This window comes from Bufo bufo, chromosome 2 (genome assembly GCF_905171765.1).
Source record: "Bufo bufo chromosome 2, aBufBuf1.1, whole genome shotgun sequence".
Classification (NCBI taxonomy): domain Eukaryota; kingdom Metazoa; phylum Chordata; class Amphibia; order Anura; family Bufonidae; genus Bufo; species Bufo bufo.
This window is the reverse complement of record NC_053390.1, coordinates 707626710-707646440: the sequence shown is the minus strand read 5'-3', so window position 1 is coordinate 707646440 and position 19731 is coordinate 707626710. Positions and strand designations below refer to the sequence as shown.

At 42.0% G+C, this 19731-nt stretch overlaps 1 protein-coding gene across 3 annotated transcripts in view; it reads right to left on the bottom strand.

The window, feature by feature from the left end:
* FAM149A (family with sequence similarity 149 member A) overlaps positions 1–19731 on the bottom strand; it is a 155694-nt gene that overhangs the window by 34151 nt on the left and 101812 nt on the right. For all 3 annotated transcript variants that reach the window (XM_040418757.1, XM_040418758.1, XM_040418759.1), the window contains exons 11-12: positions 11821–11944; positions 10002–10130 (exon numbers count right to left, since the gene is read on the bottom strand). In XM_040418757.1, the coding sequence (XP_040274691.1) occupies positions 10002–10130; positions 11821–11944 (253 nt within the window). The remainder of the gene's footprint in view (positions 1–10001; positions 10131–11820; positions 11945–19731) is intronic.

Here is a 19731-nt window from a genome sequence, read left to right as displayed (position 1 = left end):
AAACGAGTCATATCTTACTTGTGTGACCAGAGAAGAGTCATATTTTCAAGCTCTGACTTATCTCAGGTTAATTTGCATATGTATCAAATTGTTTTTTTTACACAATAAAAGCACACAGAGCTATAGGGACTGGGTATTGCAGATGTGCTAGCGGCCATCTAGCAACCCATGTCCTCAGCTCTATACACAAAATCCCGGTGACAGGTTCCCTTTAAAAAATTCCTGATGTCCCAAGAAATTAAAAAAAACAAAAAGTGACCCCATTTTGGAAAGTGCAACCCTGTACGAGCATTTTAAAGGGTGGAAAGGGCACTTTTGACCTAACAGGTGTTTCACAGAAATGAATATGTAGTGGTTGGTGAAAAGTGGATCTGTAAGCTATACAGACTAAATCAGAGATATAAGGTGGTACATCATGGATGAAATTAAATTAATACTCCATGGATGAGTGGTAGATTTTAAAACAATCCTGCATGCACAGGCCAGGTTTTCCATGGCAGGTTTAACAGTGGTAAATGGTCTTTCCTTATCCCCCTTTTGGAACACACCCTGCATCTTTTTTGGGTCCTTCCTTTCTTTATTGTCTGGGGGACCTGACATGGAAAATGTTGCCCTGGTACAACACGGGCACCATGGGACCCTCCCTGGCTTTGAAAAATTAGGGCCTTGATAACCACCTCTTGGAACTGAAGAAAAGTTCCTGTGTGGCCTGCATATTGAAATAGCACGCACGCATTGTACATTGTCGTCTGTACGAGGTGCACGGACAGCTTTTTGTACCACACTTTCATTTTTTGCGTGGCATTGTAGGGCTTCAGAACTTGATCTGAAAGATCAATCCCTCCCATGAGTCTGTTGTAATGAAGGATGCAAACTGGTTTGGGGACAGTGGTAGTGTACCTAGTACACTCGTAGAGCGGCAGGGGAGCTGGTGTTACTGTGAATGGTGGTCAGTAAAAGGACATCGCTCTTGTGCTTGTACTTAACCACCAGCATGTTCTCATGGAGGAGAGCCCTGCTTTCACCCATTCTCAGTGGTTGCCCTACCAGGGATCTAGGGAGGCCTCTCTGATTTTTGTGCACTGTGCCGCAAGCCACAGTACCTCTGGCAGTTAGGGACATGAATAGGGGTATGCTGGTATAATAGTTATCCACATAGAGGTGGTAACCCTTATCCAGCAGTGGGTGCAGTAAGTCCCACACTATCTTCCCACTAACTCCTAGGACAAGGGACATTCTGGGGGTTCTATCTGGGAATCTTTTCCTTCGTAAATGTGGAACTTAGGGGTGTACCCGGAGCTACTCTCACAAAGTTTGTAAATCTTAATGCTATACCTTGCCCATTTGCTAGGTAGGTACTGGCGGAATCTAATCCTCTTTTTAAAAAGTAATAGGGACTCATCTACACAGCCATTTTTTATTAAAGTTGTTCACCTCAGCAAACCTGGTGTTAAAGTGGTCAAGGACAGGCCTAACCTTGAACAGACGGTCAAATGTCGGGTCGTTATGGGGTGGGCACTGTGAATTGTCGTTGTATTGTAGGAATTTCCGAATCACTTCCGGGTCATGGTGTTACTGTAAATTGGAGTCTAGTAGAAAATGTCCGAATTCCAATATTGTCTAATGTTTGGCTTCTTAACAAGGCCCAAATGCAGCAGGAGTCCCCAAAACTTCATAATCTGTGCTGCATTTACTGGGGTCCAACATAGGGGTCTAGCGTATGCCGATGTAGGGTTCTGATCAATAAATTGTTGGGCGTATAAATTGGTTTGGGCCACCATTAAATTTACCAAATCTTCAGAGAAGAAGATTTTGAAAAAATCTAGTTTAGTTAAGCCCGCACAACCTAGCTGTAATCCGTAGCTGCCCTCAAAATCCGGAATTTGGGGCTGATAATGGTCAGGGGTTAGGCCCATAAGGGTTCACTCTGGGGGGCTGACTCCGCTCCTACCCTGGGGCACCTTCTTGAAGGTCCCTCATCACCAGATGACGATGGTGAGGAGGAGGTAGAGGAGTAGCGGAAAGTGGCATCCTCTTCTCCCTCACTGGCAGACTCAGTATCGGAGGCAAGATACCCTTATGCCTCTTTAGCTGAGTATACTCGTTGGAACAGACGGGCCATTTTTATTTTATTGGGGTGTGACGTGTGAAATGTGTAAACCTTTATTGTGAGGGGTGTGTATGTTGCGCTTTCACATGTGAAGGGGCTTGTAATAAATTTGAAATACAGAGAAAAGGAGTAGAAAAAAATAAAAAAATTAAAATTATTTTTCTGAGGCTTGCTGTACTAAGTGGCTTCTTATTAAGTGGAGTTAAAAAACAAGGAGTTCTAGAGCTGTGTGTGGTTTTGTGGGAGTGATTGCAGGTGGCTGAGTGTGGATTGCAGCAGAGATCATTGAAAGTTAAGTGTTTGTATTCTTGTACTTGCATTTAAAATCGCTTTTTTTTTTTTCTCTCTGCTTAATTAAGGCGAGTGCCCGGGGCAACCAGGTGCTATAAATTGAGCCACTTATACTCTTCAGAGCCTGCTCTTTCTGAGGCTTGCTCTACTAAGTGGCTTCTTATTAAGTGGAGTTAAAAAACAAGGAGTTCTAGAGCTGTGTGTGGTTTTGTGGGAGTGATTGCAGGTGGCTGAGTGTGGATTGCAGCAGAGATCATTGAAAGTTAAGTGTTTGTATTCTTGTACTTGCATTTAAAATTGCTTTTTTTTTTTCTCTCTCTGCTTAATTAAGGCGAGTGCCCGGGGCAACCAGGTGCTATAAATTGAGCCACTTATACTCTTCAGAGCCTGCTCTTTCTGAGGCTTGCTCTACTAAGTGGCTTCTTATTAAGTGGAGTTAAAAAACAAGGAGTTCTAGAGCTGTGTGTGGTTTTGTGGGAGTGATTGCAGGTGGCTGAGTGTGGATTGCAGCAGAGATCATTGAAAGTTAAGTGTTTGTATTCTTGTACTTGCATTTAAAATCGCTTTTTTTTTTTTTTTTCTCTCTGCTTAATTAAGGCGAGTGCCCGGGGCAACCAGGTGCTATAAATTGAGCCACTTATACTCTTCAGAGCCTGCTCTTTCTGAGGCTTGCTCTACTAAGTGGCTTCTTATTAAGTGGAGTTAAAAAACAAGGAGTTCTAGAGCTGTGTGTGGTTTTGTGGGAGTGATTGCAGGTGGCTGAGTGTGGATTGCAGCAGAGATCATTGAAAGTTAAGTGTTTGTATTCTTGTACTTGCATTTAAAATCGCTTTTTTTTTTTTTTTTTTCTCTCTGCTTAATTAAGGCGAGTGCCTGGGGCAACCAGGTGCTATAAATTGAGCCACTTATACTCTTCAGAGCCTGCTCTTTCTGAGGCTTGCTCTACTAAGTGGCTTCTTATTAAGTGGAGTTAAAAAACAAGGAGTTCTAGAGCTGGAGTTTGGAAACTAAGGTTGGATATAATTTCCTTGTGTGTTGTTGGCTTAATTTTACGTGGTCCTTCAACTACAGCAGACAGGGTCTAAATCTAAATCATTTATACTGTTTTACTTTTTTACTGTTGTAATCCCCATTTAGTATGTGTTGCACTATTTACAACGCAGTCCAGTGCACATCTTGCATGATGTATGCAGTCCTGGAACAGGAGTTCAAGGGTGTATATCTTTGTTCTAGATGTGAGCAAATTACCCGTTTGGAATCGCAGATCGAGTCTCTAAATGGGCAAGTTGCAACACTGAGAGGCATTGATAATTTGCAAAAGAGTTTGCTTCTCACCGAGCAAGCACTCTTTGGGGTAGATGAGGGGGAGGGTGACAGAGAGGAGGCTGAGGAAAGTGAGGTAGCTAGCTGGGTAAAAGTTAGAAAGCGGGGGTAGAGGGAAGAGTGCCAGGGAGGCTAGCCCTGATCTGACACACCCCAACAAGTTTGCACGTTTGGCAGATGAGGGGGATGTCAGTCCGGGGACGGCACTGCTGCAGCCAGACACTTCCTCTGCCAGTCAGGGGAATGTCAGCTCCAGTAAGCAGGGAACCAGGAGAGCAGGGCAGGCCAGACAGGTGCTGGTAGTGGGAGACTCCATTATTAGGGGAACAGATAGGGAAATCTGTCACAAAGACCGTGATCGCCGAACAGTGTGCTGTCTTCCTGGCGCTAGAGTTCGACACATCGCGGATCGGGTTGACAGATTACTGGGAGGGGCTGGAGACGATCCAGTGGTCATGGTCCATATCGGAACCAATGACAAAGTTAGAGGTAGGTGGAGAGTCCTTAAAAATGATTTCAGGGATTTAGGTCAAAAGCTGAGGGCAAGGACCTCAAAGGTAGTATTTTCCGAAATACTGCCTGTACCACGAGCCACACAAGAAAGGCAATGGGAGATTAGGGAGATTAACAAGTGGCTCAAGAACTGGTGTAGGAAGGAGGGGTTTGGGTTCCTGGAGAACTGGGCCGATTTTTCTATCGGCTACAGGCTCTATCGTAGGGACGGGCTGCACCTCAATGGGGAAGGGGCAGCTGTGCTGGGGAGAAAGATGGCTAGAAGGTTGGAGGAGTGTTTAAACTAGGGACTGGGGGGGAGGGTAATTACGTTATAGGAGGGGAAGATAGTGCAGATAGAGACCGGGGGCAAGGTATTAAGAATGGGGAAGGAATGGAAGGAGGGACTAGAACAGTTCAGAAGGAAAGGTGTAGGGTAAAAAATATACATAAACCTCTCAAATGTATGTATACTAATGCCAGAAGCCTGACTAATAAAACTGGTGAACTGGAATTAGTGATGTGTGAGGACTATGACATAGTGGGAATAACTGAGACATGGCTGGATGATAGCTATGACTGGGCAGTTAATGTACAAGGTTACAGTCTGTTTAGAAAGGATCGTCAAAACCGGAGAGGGGGAGGGGTCTGCCTTTATATAAAGTCCTGTCTAAAGCCCAGAAGATATAAGTAAGGGACATGAACATGTGGAGTCACTATGGGTAGAGATACATGGAGCTAAAAACAACAATAAATTACTAATAGGAGTTTACTATAAACCACCTAATATACCAGAGTCCACAGAAAATCTACTACTAAACGAGATAGACGAGGCGGCAAATCATAATGAGGTGGTTATTATGGGGGACTTCAACTACCCAGATATAGACTGGGAAACTGAAACTTGTACATCTCATAAAGGAAACAGGTTCTTGGCAATAATCAAAGACAATTACCTCTCCCAACTGGTTCAGGACCCGACTAGAGGGACGGCCATACTGGACTTAGTATTAACCAATAGACCTGACAGAACAACAGACGTGCAGGTCGGGGGACACCTGGGAAATAGTGACCATAAAGTAATAACCTTCCAATTATCATTCAAAAGAGCGTTTCTACAGGGAGGAACAAAAATACCAAACTTCAAAAAAGCTAAATTTAGCCAACTAAGAGAGGCCATAGGCCAAACTAACTGGGACAAAGTCCTCACAAATACAGACACAAAATCGGATATCTTTAAAAACATCCTAAAATCTCATTGTGAGAGGTACATACCGTATGGTAATAAAAAGTTAAGGAACAAAAAGAAACCATTGTGGATAAACAGAACTGTAAAGAAAGCAATAAATGACAAAAAGAAAGCATATAAAACACTAAAACAGGAGGGTTGCACGGAAGCACTGAAAAACTATAAGGAAAAAAATAGAACATGTAAAAAACAAATAAAAGCGGCCAAACTAGAGACCGAGAGATTAATTGCCAAAGAGAGTAAAACTAACCCTAAAATGTTCTTCAATTATATAAATGTTAAAAAGTATAAATCTGAAGGTGTTGGCCCTTTAAAGAGTAATGAGGGGGGAGTCGCAGAGAGCGACGAGGAGAAAGCAAAGCTGTTAAATATTTTTTTCTCCAATGTATTCACTGAGGAAAATAAATTGTCAGATGACATGCAGAATGCAAAATCAAATTCCCCATTAAAAGTGTCCTGTCTGACCCAGGAAGAAGTACATCAGCGACTTAAAAAGATTAAAATAGACAAATCGCCAGGACCGGATGGCATACACCCCCGTATCCTAAAGGAATTAAGTAATGTCATAGCCAGACCTTTATTTCCGATATTTGCAGTCTCTATACTGACAGGGAATGTCCCACAGGATTGGCGCGTGGCATATGTGGTGCCAATATTCAAAAAGGGGCCAAAAACAGAGCCTGGAAACTATAGGCCGGTAAGTTTAACATCTGTTGTGGGTAAACTGTTTGAAGGTTTTCTGAGAGATGCTATATTAGAGCATCTCAACGGAAATAAGCAAATAACGCCATATCAGCATGGCTTCGTGAGGGATCGGTCATGTCAAACTAATTTAATCAGTTTCTATGAGGAGGTAAGTTCTAGACTTGACAGCGGCGAATCAATGGATATCGTATATCTGGACTTCTCCAAAGCATTTGACACTGTACCGCATAAAAGGTTAGTATATAAAATGAGAATGCTCGGACTGGGAGAAAACATCTGTTTGTGGGTAAGTAACTGGCTGAGTGATAGAAAACAGAGGGTGGTTATTAACGGTACACACTCAGATTGGGTCACTGTCACTAGCGGAGTACCTCAGGGGTCAGTATTGGGCCCTATTCTCTTCAATATATTTATTAATGATCTTGTAGAAGGCTTGCATAGTAAAGTATCAATTTTCGCAGATGACACTAAACTGTGTAAAGTAATTTACACTGAAGAGGACAGTATACTACTACAGCTGGATCTGGATAGATTGGAGGCTTGGGCAGATAAGTGGCAGATGAGGTTTAACACTGACAAATGTAAAGTTATGCACATGGGAAGGAAAAATGCAAGTCACCCGTACATACTAAATGGTAAAACACTCGGTAACACTGACATGGAAAAGGATCTAGGAATTTTAATAAACAGCAAACTAAGCAGCAAAAACCAGTGTCAGGCAGCTGCTGCCAAGGCCAACAAGATAATGGGTTGCATCAAAAGGGGCATAGATTCCCGTGATATGAACATAGTCCTACCACTTTACAAATCGCTAGTCAGACCACACATGGAGTACTGTGTACAGTTCTGGGCTCCTGTAAACAAGGCAGACATAGCAGAGCTAGAGAGGGTTCAGAGGAGGGCAACTAAAGTAATAACTGGAATGGGGCAACTACAGTACCCTGAAAGATTATCAAAATTAGGGTTATTCACTTTAGAAAAAAGACGACTGAGGGGAGATCTAATTAATATGTATAAATATATCAGGGGTCAGTACAGAGATCTATCCCATCAGCTATTTATCCCCAGGACTGTGACTGTGACGAGGGGACATCCTCTGCGTCTGGAGGAAAGAAGGTTTGTACACAAACATAGAAGAGGATTCTTTACGGTAAGAGCAGTAAGACTATGGAACTCTCTGCCTGAGGAGGTGGTGATGGTGAGTACAATAAAGGAATTCAAGAGGGGCCTGGATGTATTTCTGGAGTGTAATAATATTACAGGCTATAGCTACTAGAGAGGGGTCGTTGATCCAGGGAGATATTCTGATTGCATGATTGGAGTCGGGAAGGAATTTTTTATTCCCCAAAAGTGGAGAAAATTGGCTTCTACCTCACAGGGTTTTTTGCCTTCCTCTGGATCAACTTGCAGGATAACAGGCCGAACTGGATGGACAAATGTCTTTTTTCGGCCTTATGTACTATGTTACTATGTTACTATGTTACAGGTGGAGGATGAACGCACGCACAAAGATGTTTCATGCGTGCAAAAATCTACATTCGTCTGTTATATTTCGTGGAGGAAGAGCCGGCCTCTGTGGGGATTTTGCACCTGGTACACTACATCTGACTGTGCTGCTGCACTATTTGTGTTTTCTATATATATATAATTTTTTTTTTTTATATTTCTTTATTAAGGTTATAAAATTACATCGTTTTTCATAGCACAATCATTTCCTTATTTCCCTTTTCCCCTTCTTTTCTTTCTTCTCTTTTCCCTTTCATCCCCCCCTCCCCCGCCCCATACATCTGTATACAAATTCTCCCTCCCAAACATCCTTGCTTGCTGCTCACCTTAAAAAAGTTTCTCTCCCTCTCCTCTCCCCCCCCCCCCCTCCCACCGACCATTTCTTATCTCAGCCATATATGCCATATTCGGGCGAAACAACGCTTTTTCTCGTGGGAAATTAGATGGAATTCTTCTATAGCAAGTGACACTCTAGTGGAGTTCACCCAATTCGCAACCGTAGGTGCCGCTCTATCTCCCCAAAGTTGAATGATATTTTTCCTAGCTTGGAATAGTAGTTTGGCTGCTATGTCTTGCTGTTGGAAATTACCAATTTTATCCGTAGCTCCAAGAATACATATCTCAAAATTTCTGGGAACTTTAAAGGAGTGATACTCCTCTATTTGCATGATTACCTTCTCCCAGTAATCTTGGATAACAGTGCACGTCCAGTATCATATATATATATCTATATATATCTACATGAAAAAAAAAATATATATCTGCACAGTAAACTGAGCAGACCGGTCAGAAAAATGGATGATTCTGAACAGCGCTCAGCAGGTGCAGAACGCACGCACGCACACAGATATTATGTGTGTGCAAAAATCTACACTTACACTAACTAAAATTGATTTCTATGTAACACTAAATATATTTTTTCACCCAAAAAAATGAAAACGAAGCACAAAAGCGACCAGTAAAAAAATTGTACTTATTGGTGCTCAGTGTTGCAGAACGCACGCAAGCTGATGTTTGGTCCAGACACTGCAGTATAAAAATTTATTACAGATGCAAAAAAAGAACACTAGCTAAAAATGTACTTATATATAAGCTTTTAACTATTACTTCTTAAAAAAAAAATAAGCGAGCCCAGTGAAGTACGGACTAATCAGCGCTTGGCGTTCACAGCTCGCACACAGAAAAAGTGGTGCAGAGCAGAAAAAAAAAAATAATGATAAAAGTGATAAAAAAAAAGTCAAAATTTGTTTGCCGTAGGCAAAATCGAACTGGGGGGGGGGGATAAGGGCTTGGGCTGGAAAAAAATAAATAAATCACTGCAGTAGATGTTCTTTTCACAGGTTGAAGTAAGATGTGGTGGTGAACCACAAGTCCCAGCAAGCAGATACAGCACAGAGGGGCACAGGCCCACTCTGCATGCAGTCTCCAGATATAATGGCTGCAGGCAGAGGGATTATTCCTGTTCCCTCTGCTGCTGTAGCGCTACCATTGGCTGGAGTGTTGTTGCAGCCAATTCCAGCGCTGGCAGGGGACGCCAAACACTGAGTCCCCTGCCTGGTTCAGTAGCGGTCACCTCCACATGACACATGGACCCCCCTGCAGCTCCATACTGCTTCCGGCACTGCGATGTGCCGGTCTTCATTGACTGGCCAATCGCAGCGCTTGGAGCTGCAGTGGGGCAGAAATACCTTGTGCTGCCCTTACCCGGCATGGATGCCTGCCGGTGAAAGCAGCCATCGCGCCCCGGCAGACCTTAAGTCTTGTCCAGCTGCGCCGTACATGTACGGGTTAAAGCGCCTGTCATCATGACCAACCCTATTAATCCAGGAATACAGCCTGGTAGGATTGATAATGCTGAAAAAAAATTAGAACTTTATTATTATCTGTGACCCCATTGCTAATAAAAACACTGTTTTATTTATATGCTGATGTCCTTACTACAGCAGCAAGGGTCTGGCCAAAGCCCTCCGAGCACTAACTTGTTACACCCATATAAGAAATTTAAGGGATGAAACATTACTTTGAAAAAAGATATATATTTGGGAAATAAGTTTTAAAATATTAGGCAACATTGCAAATGGAGGATACAATATTGGAATTATAATATGTTATGACATGTTTCTAGTAGAGTCTTCTGGAAGCTCAGTGAATGTCAGAGAGATACATTGCACTTCACAGATCTTGTGGAAACACAAGATTATGTTACGTATGCAAATAGAGCACTCAGACAATCAACCTAAAATAACATGAAATATTGTAAAAAAAATGATATTCCATTTGCCCTACATTATATGGTCCCTGTAATTCCAAGCTTAAAAGACTTACCCTAAAGGTGTGTGTTGTATTGGGTCTTGAAAACTGTTCTATTACAACTGTTTTCTCCCGCAGGGGTCGGCGTCCTGTGGTATCAGGTACTGCACTAGATACCCGGCTGTGTGGTTGTTTCGTTCTGTTCTGTTGGGTGAGACATACGCAATTAGAGATTTCCCCTAACAGAAGTGGCTAAACAAGAATAGTGTTTCTCAAAGTTTAGAAATTGCATTCAGCATGATGACTTTTAATATTGAACATATGCCCCAGCACAATCGCATAAGTCGCCCATTGACTTCCACTGTGCGCTGCAGGGTATACCTCAACTGGCCTTTTTAATCCGTGTGCAAGTCAAATGCAATGACATATTGATATAGGAAGGTCCCAGGGGGTTCATGACGGGCCTAAGAGCCCAAATATTTGTTACACATTGTGGTTATGTTGTAGTTTTTGCAGTGAATCACAGCAAAACCATGATGAAACTGAGAGTGTTGTGAAGGCACAAACATATTGAGGACTGTAGACGGAGAATACTTTTAAAGGGGTTCTGTGTGGTCTCTGTTTTGTGTTAGAGCTAGGTTTAGAGTAAGAGTTGTTGGGGTGAGGGACATGAGTTCTGAGGATTGCTGGGGATGTAGCTGGAGTCTCCAAGGCACATACATTCTAGGTACAACCATTACCATATGTTACTTTAGAAGGACCTACACAGATAAGGTCACAAAGCCATATCTGTGCAAGAATCCACTGAGTAAGAGTGGAAGCCGCTGTATGTCAGTGCCTGGGGTGTGTTGTAGTTTAGGAGCTCTGTATTTAAAGGGTCTGAATTTATTTAGAGCGCCAGTGTCTGCACTTATTTTGGGGGTTCTGGTCTGGGGACTATAATTGTTTAGGAGGTTTCGGGTGTGTATTTGCTTGGATGTTCAGTCTGGGGTCTAATTTTATTCTGTAGTCTTATCTGGGGTCTTCATCAATGTAGCGTTTTGTTCTGGACTCTGAATTAAATTAGGATTTGTTCCAGGGCTGAATTCATTTTCGGGTCTAGGTTGTGCTCAAAATTTATTTGTGATGCTGTGTAGGCTAGGGATGGCAGCAGAAGTGAGGAGTCAAATATGCCTTGGCATTAAATTCAGCAGTTTTCAGGAGAAGATGTCATAGCGTTCTGGGCCGGATTGAGAATAAAGTAAACTGAACATCTACAATCAGTTAAAATGTCAACTATTCAAAAAAATATATACAAAAAGTCTGTGTGTAGCCTAGGATTGATTCACAAATGGGAACTACCATTCCCCTTGCAAAGAGGATGTGTCCCCACACAGTTTGAAAAATGTCAGTAATGATTGGAGAGTGGGAATGGTAACCTACAGAAGTTAATGCTAAAACAGAAAGGAGGCCATTTCTATAGACACGGTATTGCTGGGGAAGGTAGAAGGGCATATTTGAGGAACAGCCCATGTTTTATGGTCTACTTTATGGTCTACTTGGTTAGATGTATACATATATACAGATGTATACAAACAGTGATATTGTGAACCTATCAGGGAGATCCCAGACACCCACAGTAATCGATGGACATCTGCCGTGTCAGTGTCTGAGCTCCAGACATCAATATCACTTGTATACAGGCTTATGAATGCTGATTCCACACATTGCAAAGGAATAAGCGAAATGAATGCTCAAAATTGCATTATGACATACTTCATATATCCATTTCCATTCCATGTCTGTGTACACTTTTTGTGAAAATCATGGAAAAACCACACGTGACCACAATGTGTGAACACGGCCTTAGTGATGTCTGTAAAAGCAATTTAAGGAAATAAAACTGTTATCTTACGGCAGAATGTCGAGATCCGGGAACCGATAAGTGCTGCTCCACTGTTTCCACTGAATTAATTGGTGGTAGTTTGTTCCTGCTGGTTTGGATGGATGGTGAAGACAGCCTGTCTAATCCAGTGTATCTGTAATAGAAAATAAAATAAAAGAGTAACTAATGGTACAGAGTTTCTTAACACAAGATCCTGTCCCATCCTATGCCTCTGATGGGCACAGGGTCTGGTACAGTAATGGGCCTCAACAGTCTAAAGTTTGAAGATGACTTCTTGCCAATCACTGATTGGAGCCAACATCATTTACTATATAGCTAAAATCTGACGTGTACATGTTCTATATAAACTTAAAGAAAGTTCCAGGGGTGAGCAGCATTACGTTTACCTCCATAGGCGTTATCAGAGAAGAAGTCCTCAAGGGACTAGTGGGTGCAAGCAGTGTCGGACCCTGGCCTATGGTCCCAGACAATGAAGTTCAAAAATAAAAACTGCGGCACTCCTCCAATTCAAGGCAATGTGGTTATTTATTCATTAGACATCAATACAAGGCAACGTTTTGAGTATATTTTAAGCTATAAACTTATAGTACTCAAGTCTGACACTGACAATTGCATATCATCAAGGTGCATGATCCATATACTGTACAGGGTGTACAATGCATATGACACACTAAAAGAGTTGCCATTTACTTTAAAGGGGTTTTCCAGGATTACTATGGTTTTTATAAGGTACGATCATGTAGTTGCATACCTCATGTACATCTTCCCCATGTTTTTTTTTATTTTACAATTTTTACTCTCCTGACCCATTTCCAACATGTAAACCTATCACTCTGCTTTGTTTCCATCCTGTATGTAGCACTTCCTATATCCAATTAATCCCAAGATGCACCTCTTCTTTCTCTGCTACAGCTTCACCAACCCCCAGCTAGTTACATAGACACTCCCCTATCACTGCCCTTAACACCCAGCTAGTTTATAGCTCCTCCCATGCAGCTACTTACATAGACACTCCCCTATCACTACCCCTAACACCACCCAGCTAATTTATAGCCCCTCCGACCCAGCTAGTTACATAGACACTCCCCTATCACTGCCCCTAACATCGCCCAGCTAGTTTATAGCTCCTCCCATGCAGCTACTTACATAGACACTCCCCTGTCACTACCCCTAACACCCAGCTAGTTTATAGCTCCTCCCACCCAGCTAGTTACATAGACACTCCCCTATCACTGTCCCTAACACCCAGCTAGTTTATAGCCCCTCCCACCCAGCTAGTTGCATAGACATTCCCCTATCACTGCCCCTAACATCACCCAGCTAGTTTATAGCCCCTCCCACCCAGCTAGTTACCTAGACACTCCCCTATCACTGTCCCTAACACCCAGCTAGTTTATAGCTCCTCCTACCCAGCTAGTTACATAGACACTCCCCTATCACTGTCCCTAACACCCAGCTAGTTTATAGCTCCTCGCACCCAGCTAATTACATAGACAATCCCCTATCACTGTCCCTAACACCCAGCTAGTTTATAGCTCCTCGCACCCAGCTAATTACATAGACAATCCCCTATCACTGTCCCTAACACCCAGCTAGCTACAAGTTATAATAGGGTCTATTGTGCTTCCATAATTTTACTGACAAGAATACTGATGCAAGCTCCCCAAATTCCCTGACAGAACTGTCAACAGGGGCCCAAAACAAAACCTGAACAGCAGTGTGAACACAGCCTCAAACTGTAATGGCTAACCTCCGGCACTTTGGTAAAACTATGACTCCCAAGATGTACACTTGCTTGGCTGTTCTCAGAACTCCACAGAAATGAATGGAGCAGGCTGGGAGTCATAGTGTCACCACAGCTGGAGTGCCAGAGGTTAGCCATCACTGGTCTAAGGGTACTTTCACACTAGCGTCGCTGGATTCCGGCAGGCAGTTCTATCGCCAGAACTGCCTGCCAGATCCGGCAATCTGTATGCAAACAGATACCATTTGTAGACGGATCCGGATTCAGATCCGTCTCACAAATGTATTGCAACACCGGATCCGTCTCTCCGGTTGTCATCCGTAAAAACAGATCCGGTATTTATCTTTTTCACATTTTTAAAGGTCTGCGCATGCGCAGACCGCAAAACAGGATCAGTTTTTCCGCAACACTTAGGGCCAGATCCGGCAGTGACCACCCATATGTGTTTTTACTGACGTAAACAAAGGGGATTTTAGCTAAACGGCTGGCTTTAATCAATCATTACATGTACTTAAAATGGTGTATTAGAAACTATAACTTGTCCTGCAAAAAATAAGATCTCCTACAAGTACATTTATGAAAAAACAAAAAAGTTCTAGCTCTTGGAATGCAATTTTTTTTTAAATGTGCTTGGTCACTAAGGGGTTAATGCATTTCAAGTGTTATGGAATTTTGGATGGAGAAAATACTGCAGCATGCTGCTGTATTTTCTCCGTCCAAAAACCGTACAGAGACTGAACTGAAGACATCCTGATGCATACTGAACAGATTGCTCTCCATTCAGAATGCATGGGGATAAAACGGATCAGTTCTTTTCTAGTATAGAGCCCCTAGGACGGAACTCAATACCGGAAAAGAAAAACGCTAGTGTGAAAGTACCCTAAATCATCAACATTGACACTCCAAATTGCAAAATTCCATTTAATTTATTTTTACATTTCAGTTTTATGTGCCTGATATACTAGTACATTTTTCTCTGACAAGTTGGCTTCCTCAGTGATCTGTAACCAGTGGCTCTTGGGCCCCCACATGTGGCTTTCCAGCTGGTAGTAGCTGTAAATACTTTTGTGGCCTAGTAGCAATGAGGATGTCATGATATGACTACAACTTGGCACTGCAGTTGGCTATATCATTCATTACCCTAATAAACCTTTTCCCTTTTAATTCCCAGGATAACTCATCAAAGCCTGTTGAAAGTGGACCTCTCCTGTGCACCCGTGAATGTAAACAAGTGAGAGAGTGGAAAAGCGGTGAGAGTGAACATGTTAGGGACTAACAGTGCCCAAAAATCTTTACTGTTTCCCAGTTGATCCCCGGGTATAACGCCAATCTCAATATGAATCCCTGCTAAGGATAATACACAGTCAAACAAGTGGATTATAATGGTTAGAAGAATAGATTATTCAGCAAAAAAAAAGAATAGATTATTATAAAAAAGGAAATTGGATCGTCAAATTAGAACCTATCACCTAAAAGAAAATAGAGATATGTAGATCATCTATAGTAAGGTGAACCAGGATCGGATACAAAAGGAAAATCCTATTGTAGGATTGTGACATCGTGTCTATTTAGGTAACAAGGTCGACACTATTTGTTATCTGTGGCAAAGTGATGGTATCAATCTATATCATGTGGATGGTATCCCCCCAGAAGGTGAAGGAGATTAGCCACAAAGAAGAAAAGCCAAATATTTTGGATTCAATGGTAAATAAATAAATAAAATAAATAAATAAATAAATAAATAAAGTAGCTGAATATATAAGCAATAAAAGACAGGTGAAACTCAAAAAATTAGAATATCGTGCAACTTCATTACATGGAAAGAGAGATATTTCAAGCATTTATTTGTTATAATTTGGATGATTATGGCTTACAGTTTATGAGAACCCCAAAGTCACAATCTCAGGTATGGATTAATTAGCTGACTAGAGTGTGACACTTTGAGCCTAAAATATTGAACCTTTTCACAAAATTCTAATATTAAGTTGCATTACTGAAATAAATGAACTTTTGCACGATATTCAAATTTTTTGAGTTTTACCTGTATACAGATTGTGGTTATATAAAACCATATAAAAACAAAATATATATACAAAGTATATAGTATTAACTCACTTCACTGGGGGGTGGTCTGTAGGATAACCTCAATACACCTACAGATCCTAAAACCCCCCTGGCCAGGATCGCCTGTAGAATGGTAGATACTTGATGGCAGCCCAATAAGATGATGGCTTCAGATCAATATCCTTTATTAAAGATTCTGCTCAATGAATTTCGGGGAGTCAGCAGGGTCCCCATCATCAGGAGCAATACAAAGAAAGCATAAAAACATACCAGTGCCTGTACATATTTGTGTGGATGTTCAAAAAGCCGCCAGAAAACAAGGGGAGGCTTCGTGTGGGGCCAGGAGTGACAACTTCCGGTCCCACAGTTGACGTACTTTCGGTCTTGCTTGCGTTCCAACGTGGAACGCAATGCGGAAGTCCCTATGAATAGAAGAATCGGAGGGTGTCTTCTCTCTACAAAGCATAGCTAGCGGTATTGTTAGTGAGCGCAACATACGAGATGGGATTTGGGAAGTTGGATATGTGTGTGGGAGCTCGGTTCCGTGCATGTGTTAACTTTACTGGAGAACGGGCAAAGGGTTGACAGTATTGTTAAATGAACAAATAAATAAACGAAATATATTATATGCTATATAATAAGATAATAATGTATAAAGAAGAAAAGAAAAGAAATAAATTGCACATCCAGCTGCTATGCTTTGATCTAATCCCTGCTACTTTTGCAGATATCAGAACTAAATAGCGCATGTGTACTACCTCCATGCTACATGCAAAATGTGGCATTAGTGTACATTTTGATCAAAAGGCATAAGCCCACTCACCACGCCAAGGCTGCCTCTATGAGTGGGTCCTACTCTAAAATTGGAGCAGCGCTGCATGGCGAACGCCGACACTGTGGCGCCAATCCGGCAGGCGGCGGGACCCAGCACTCAAACAGCACCTCTGCTGCCCGACTATGCCATACCTAGCACTGGGCCCTATCAACCCACCAGAAAAACAGCACAGTGGCCCCCGTGCAGTACCGCACCATGTGAACCTACCATGCTCTTAGTTGGAGTTCCTGAGAGCTTCAGGTAAGTTGAGCTTTGACAACTGTTTACATGCGGTACTGCACGGGGGCCACTGTGCTGTTTTTCTGGCGGGTTGGTGGGGCCCAGTGCTAGGTATGGCATAGTCGGGCAGCAGAGGTGCTGTTTGAGTGCTGTGTTCCGCCGCCTGCCGGATTGGCGCCACAACGTCGGTGGTCGCCGTGCATCACCGCGCCAATTTTAGAGTAGGACACACTCATAGAGGCAACCTTGGCGTGGTGAGTGGGCTTATACCTTTTGATAAAAATGTACACTAATGCCTCATTTAGCATGTAGCATAGGAGGCGGTACACATGCGCTATTTAGTGCTGTTTTCTGCTAAAGTAGCAGGGATTAGATCAAAGCATAGCAGCTGGATGTGCGATTCATTTCTTTTCTTTTTTATACAAATAAAGTAATAATATAATAAAAGATATTGGTAAAGCTATATAACAAAAATATATATATATTGGTTATGCTCTATGATAAAGAAGAGAAAAAATATATATATACACGGTGTACCAAGTATATTGGGATGGATGGAAAGCCTGGGAGGAATGGATTGCCTGGTGAGTTACATGGATAGAGATTGGTTGAAGATTATTTGCACATGGAGCTTTACATCAAAGGCCACCTATTCATGAGGTGATGAGCCACTGAAATAATAACAATACAATGTAGTTACATGCAACTAAAAATAAATAAAATAATAATATATATATATATATATATATATATATATATACGCGGCTTTCCCAGCCCAATGCCCATCAGCCTCCTGGCTGTACAGAGCACTGTTCACACACGGTCTAAAGTCCAGTGCCTTTATGGGGGAGTGTGGCCCAGTAGTCCTCCCGACTCCGGCCTTGTGACCACTTGCGCCCAAGCGTCACGGCATCCCCCAACAATCCGGCTAGCACCTAGCCCCGTGGCCCCTCAGCCAGCCCAGCTGAGACCACTCTTCCAGAGCCTCCAGCAGGAATGTGTTTCCCAAAGACTCTGTATCCTTCCCCAGACTGGGAGCCACACCCAAGTCCAGCAACAGGATTAAATACCATCCCTGGACATGGGCATATTCCAAAATCCCGGACTGGAGCATGGGGAACAGGCACCCACCCAACACATTGCCTGTTCCCAGTAAAAGCCCGCCCCGGACTAGCTGGAGCCAGCTAAGCCAAGTAGCTTGGTGTCCACCAACTAGCTTAGTGGCCACCTATATCTAGGGCCTTTACTCCACCTAGGCTGGGCCCCTTGGTGACACGCTAATAGTGCAAACACCCCTTTTTCATGCTTCCCCGGGGCTTTACTGCACCCATCACTATTCACATTGCCACAATATATATATATATATATATATATATATATATAAAAAGGTTATATAGAAAGATTACATAAAAAGAGGGATTGCCCGATGAAAATATTGTTCTATAAAAGATGACAATACGTGAATATGTAATTATTAGGGTATACAATTCATTATTAAATCTCTAAAAATAATTATTTTTCAAAATAAATGTTTCAATAAATTAGTAGTTCACGTATTCTAGGGATTCGTTCAGTCCAAAAGGTGTATTGAGCTTGTAAATCCAGAACATCTCTTTTCTACACAGTTGTTGAAAAGAGAAAGGGACACACTGTAGAGGGCTAATTTTCAAAAAGGTTGGATCACCATCATGTTTTTCCGCAAAATGGCGTGATACACTGTGGGTGATAACTTTTCGCTTTATATTTGATTGATGTTCGTTCATGCGTTCACATAGGGTCTGGGTAGTGCGGCCCACATAGTACAGATTGCAGGGACACTGAAGAAGATAAATCACGTTTGCAGTACCACAGTTCATGTCCTGTTGTAGAGGAATGGGATTTTCGAGGTGTGGTATTTTGATTTCTGTAATACCGTGCCTGATCATCATACAACATTTGCATTTTTTAATGCCACATCTGTATGAACCTTTTTTTGTCGATCCTCTAGGGGGCATTGTGTGAGTGAAAGTCTTTCTTTGCGGTATTTTGGAACATGAAGGGGCTAGTAGATTTTTTAGGGTTTTAGTTAGACGGAAAATAATATAGGTTGTTTGGGGACATCTTTCTCTAGGATTGGGTCCTTTAAGAGAATAGGCCAATGTTTGGTTAAAATTTGTCTAATAACTCTATTTTTGGAATTGTACTGCGCGATTAGGCCTAAGGGAAGTTTGCTAATGGGGACTGTTTTGGGGGTTTTCCTTTTCAAACTATCTTTTTGGTTTTCTTTGAGGATCCTATTGGTGGATTCCTTGATAAATTGTAGGGAACAGTTCTTCTCCATGAACCTAGTACTCAGGGTGTTAATCTGTTCTTTAAAAGTGGCCTCATCTGAGCAGTTCCTTCTAATCCTTTTCATTTGACTAAATGGAATGTTCGTTTTCTACTTGTGATAGTGAGAACTCTTGAAATCGAGATGGCGTCTACACTTTTGAACTGTGTCTTGGTGAAAATCCGGTAATTGGTACTGCTCAGATGAAGATCTAGAAAGATGGCTTCTCTAGCGAGGTTCAAATTCTAATCATTGGAGTTGACCTCTTCTATGAATGATACCAAATCTTTAGTATTACCATTCCAAATTAAAATAATGTCGTTGATATACCTTCTGTAAAATATGATATTAGTGTGTCCTAGGAATCTGTTTTTCAAAAGCCCCCATAAAAAGGTTGGCATACAATGGGGCAAATTTCGTGCCCATTGCAGTCGCTTTTTCTTGTAATTGGATGGTACCATTAAACGTGAAGTAATTATGGGAGAGGATAAACTCAATGGATTTTAGTACAAAATCCCTCTGTATGGGTGGCATGTGTGCATCGGAGTCTAGGAATTCCTGAACTGCTTTGATCCCTAATGAATGTATTATTTTACTGTAAAGGAATGTCACATCAAGTGTAGCCCATATGTATCCCTCTTCCCATTCTACCGTTTCAAGGATATTGATGAGATGTGACGTATCATGGAGGTAAGAAGGTAGAGCAAGGACATATCTCTGTAATAAACTGTTGATATATTCAGAAAGGTT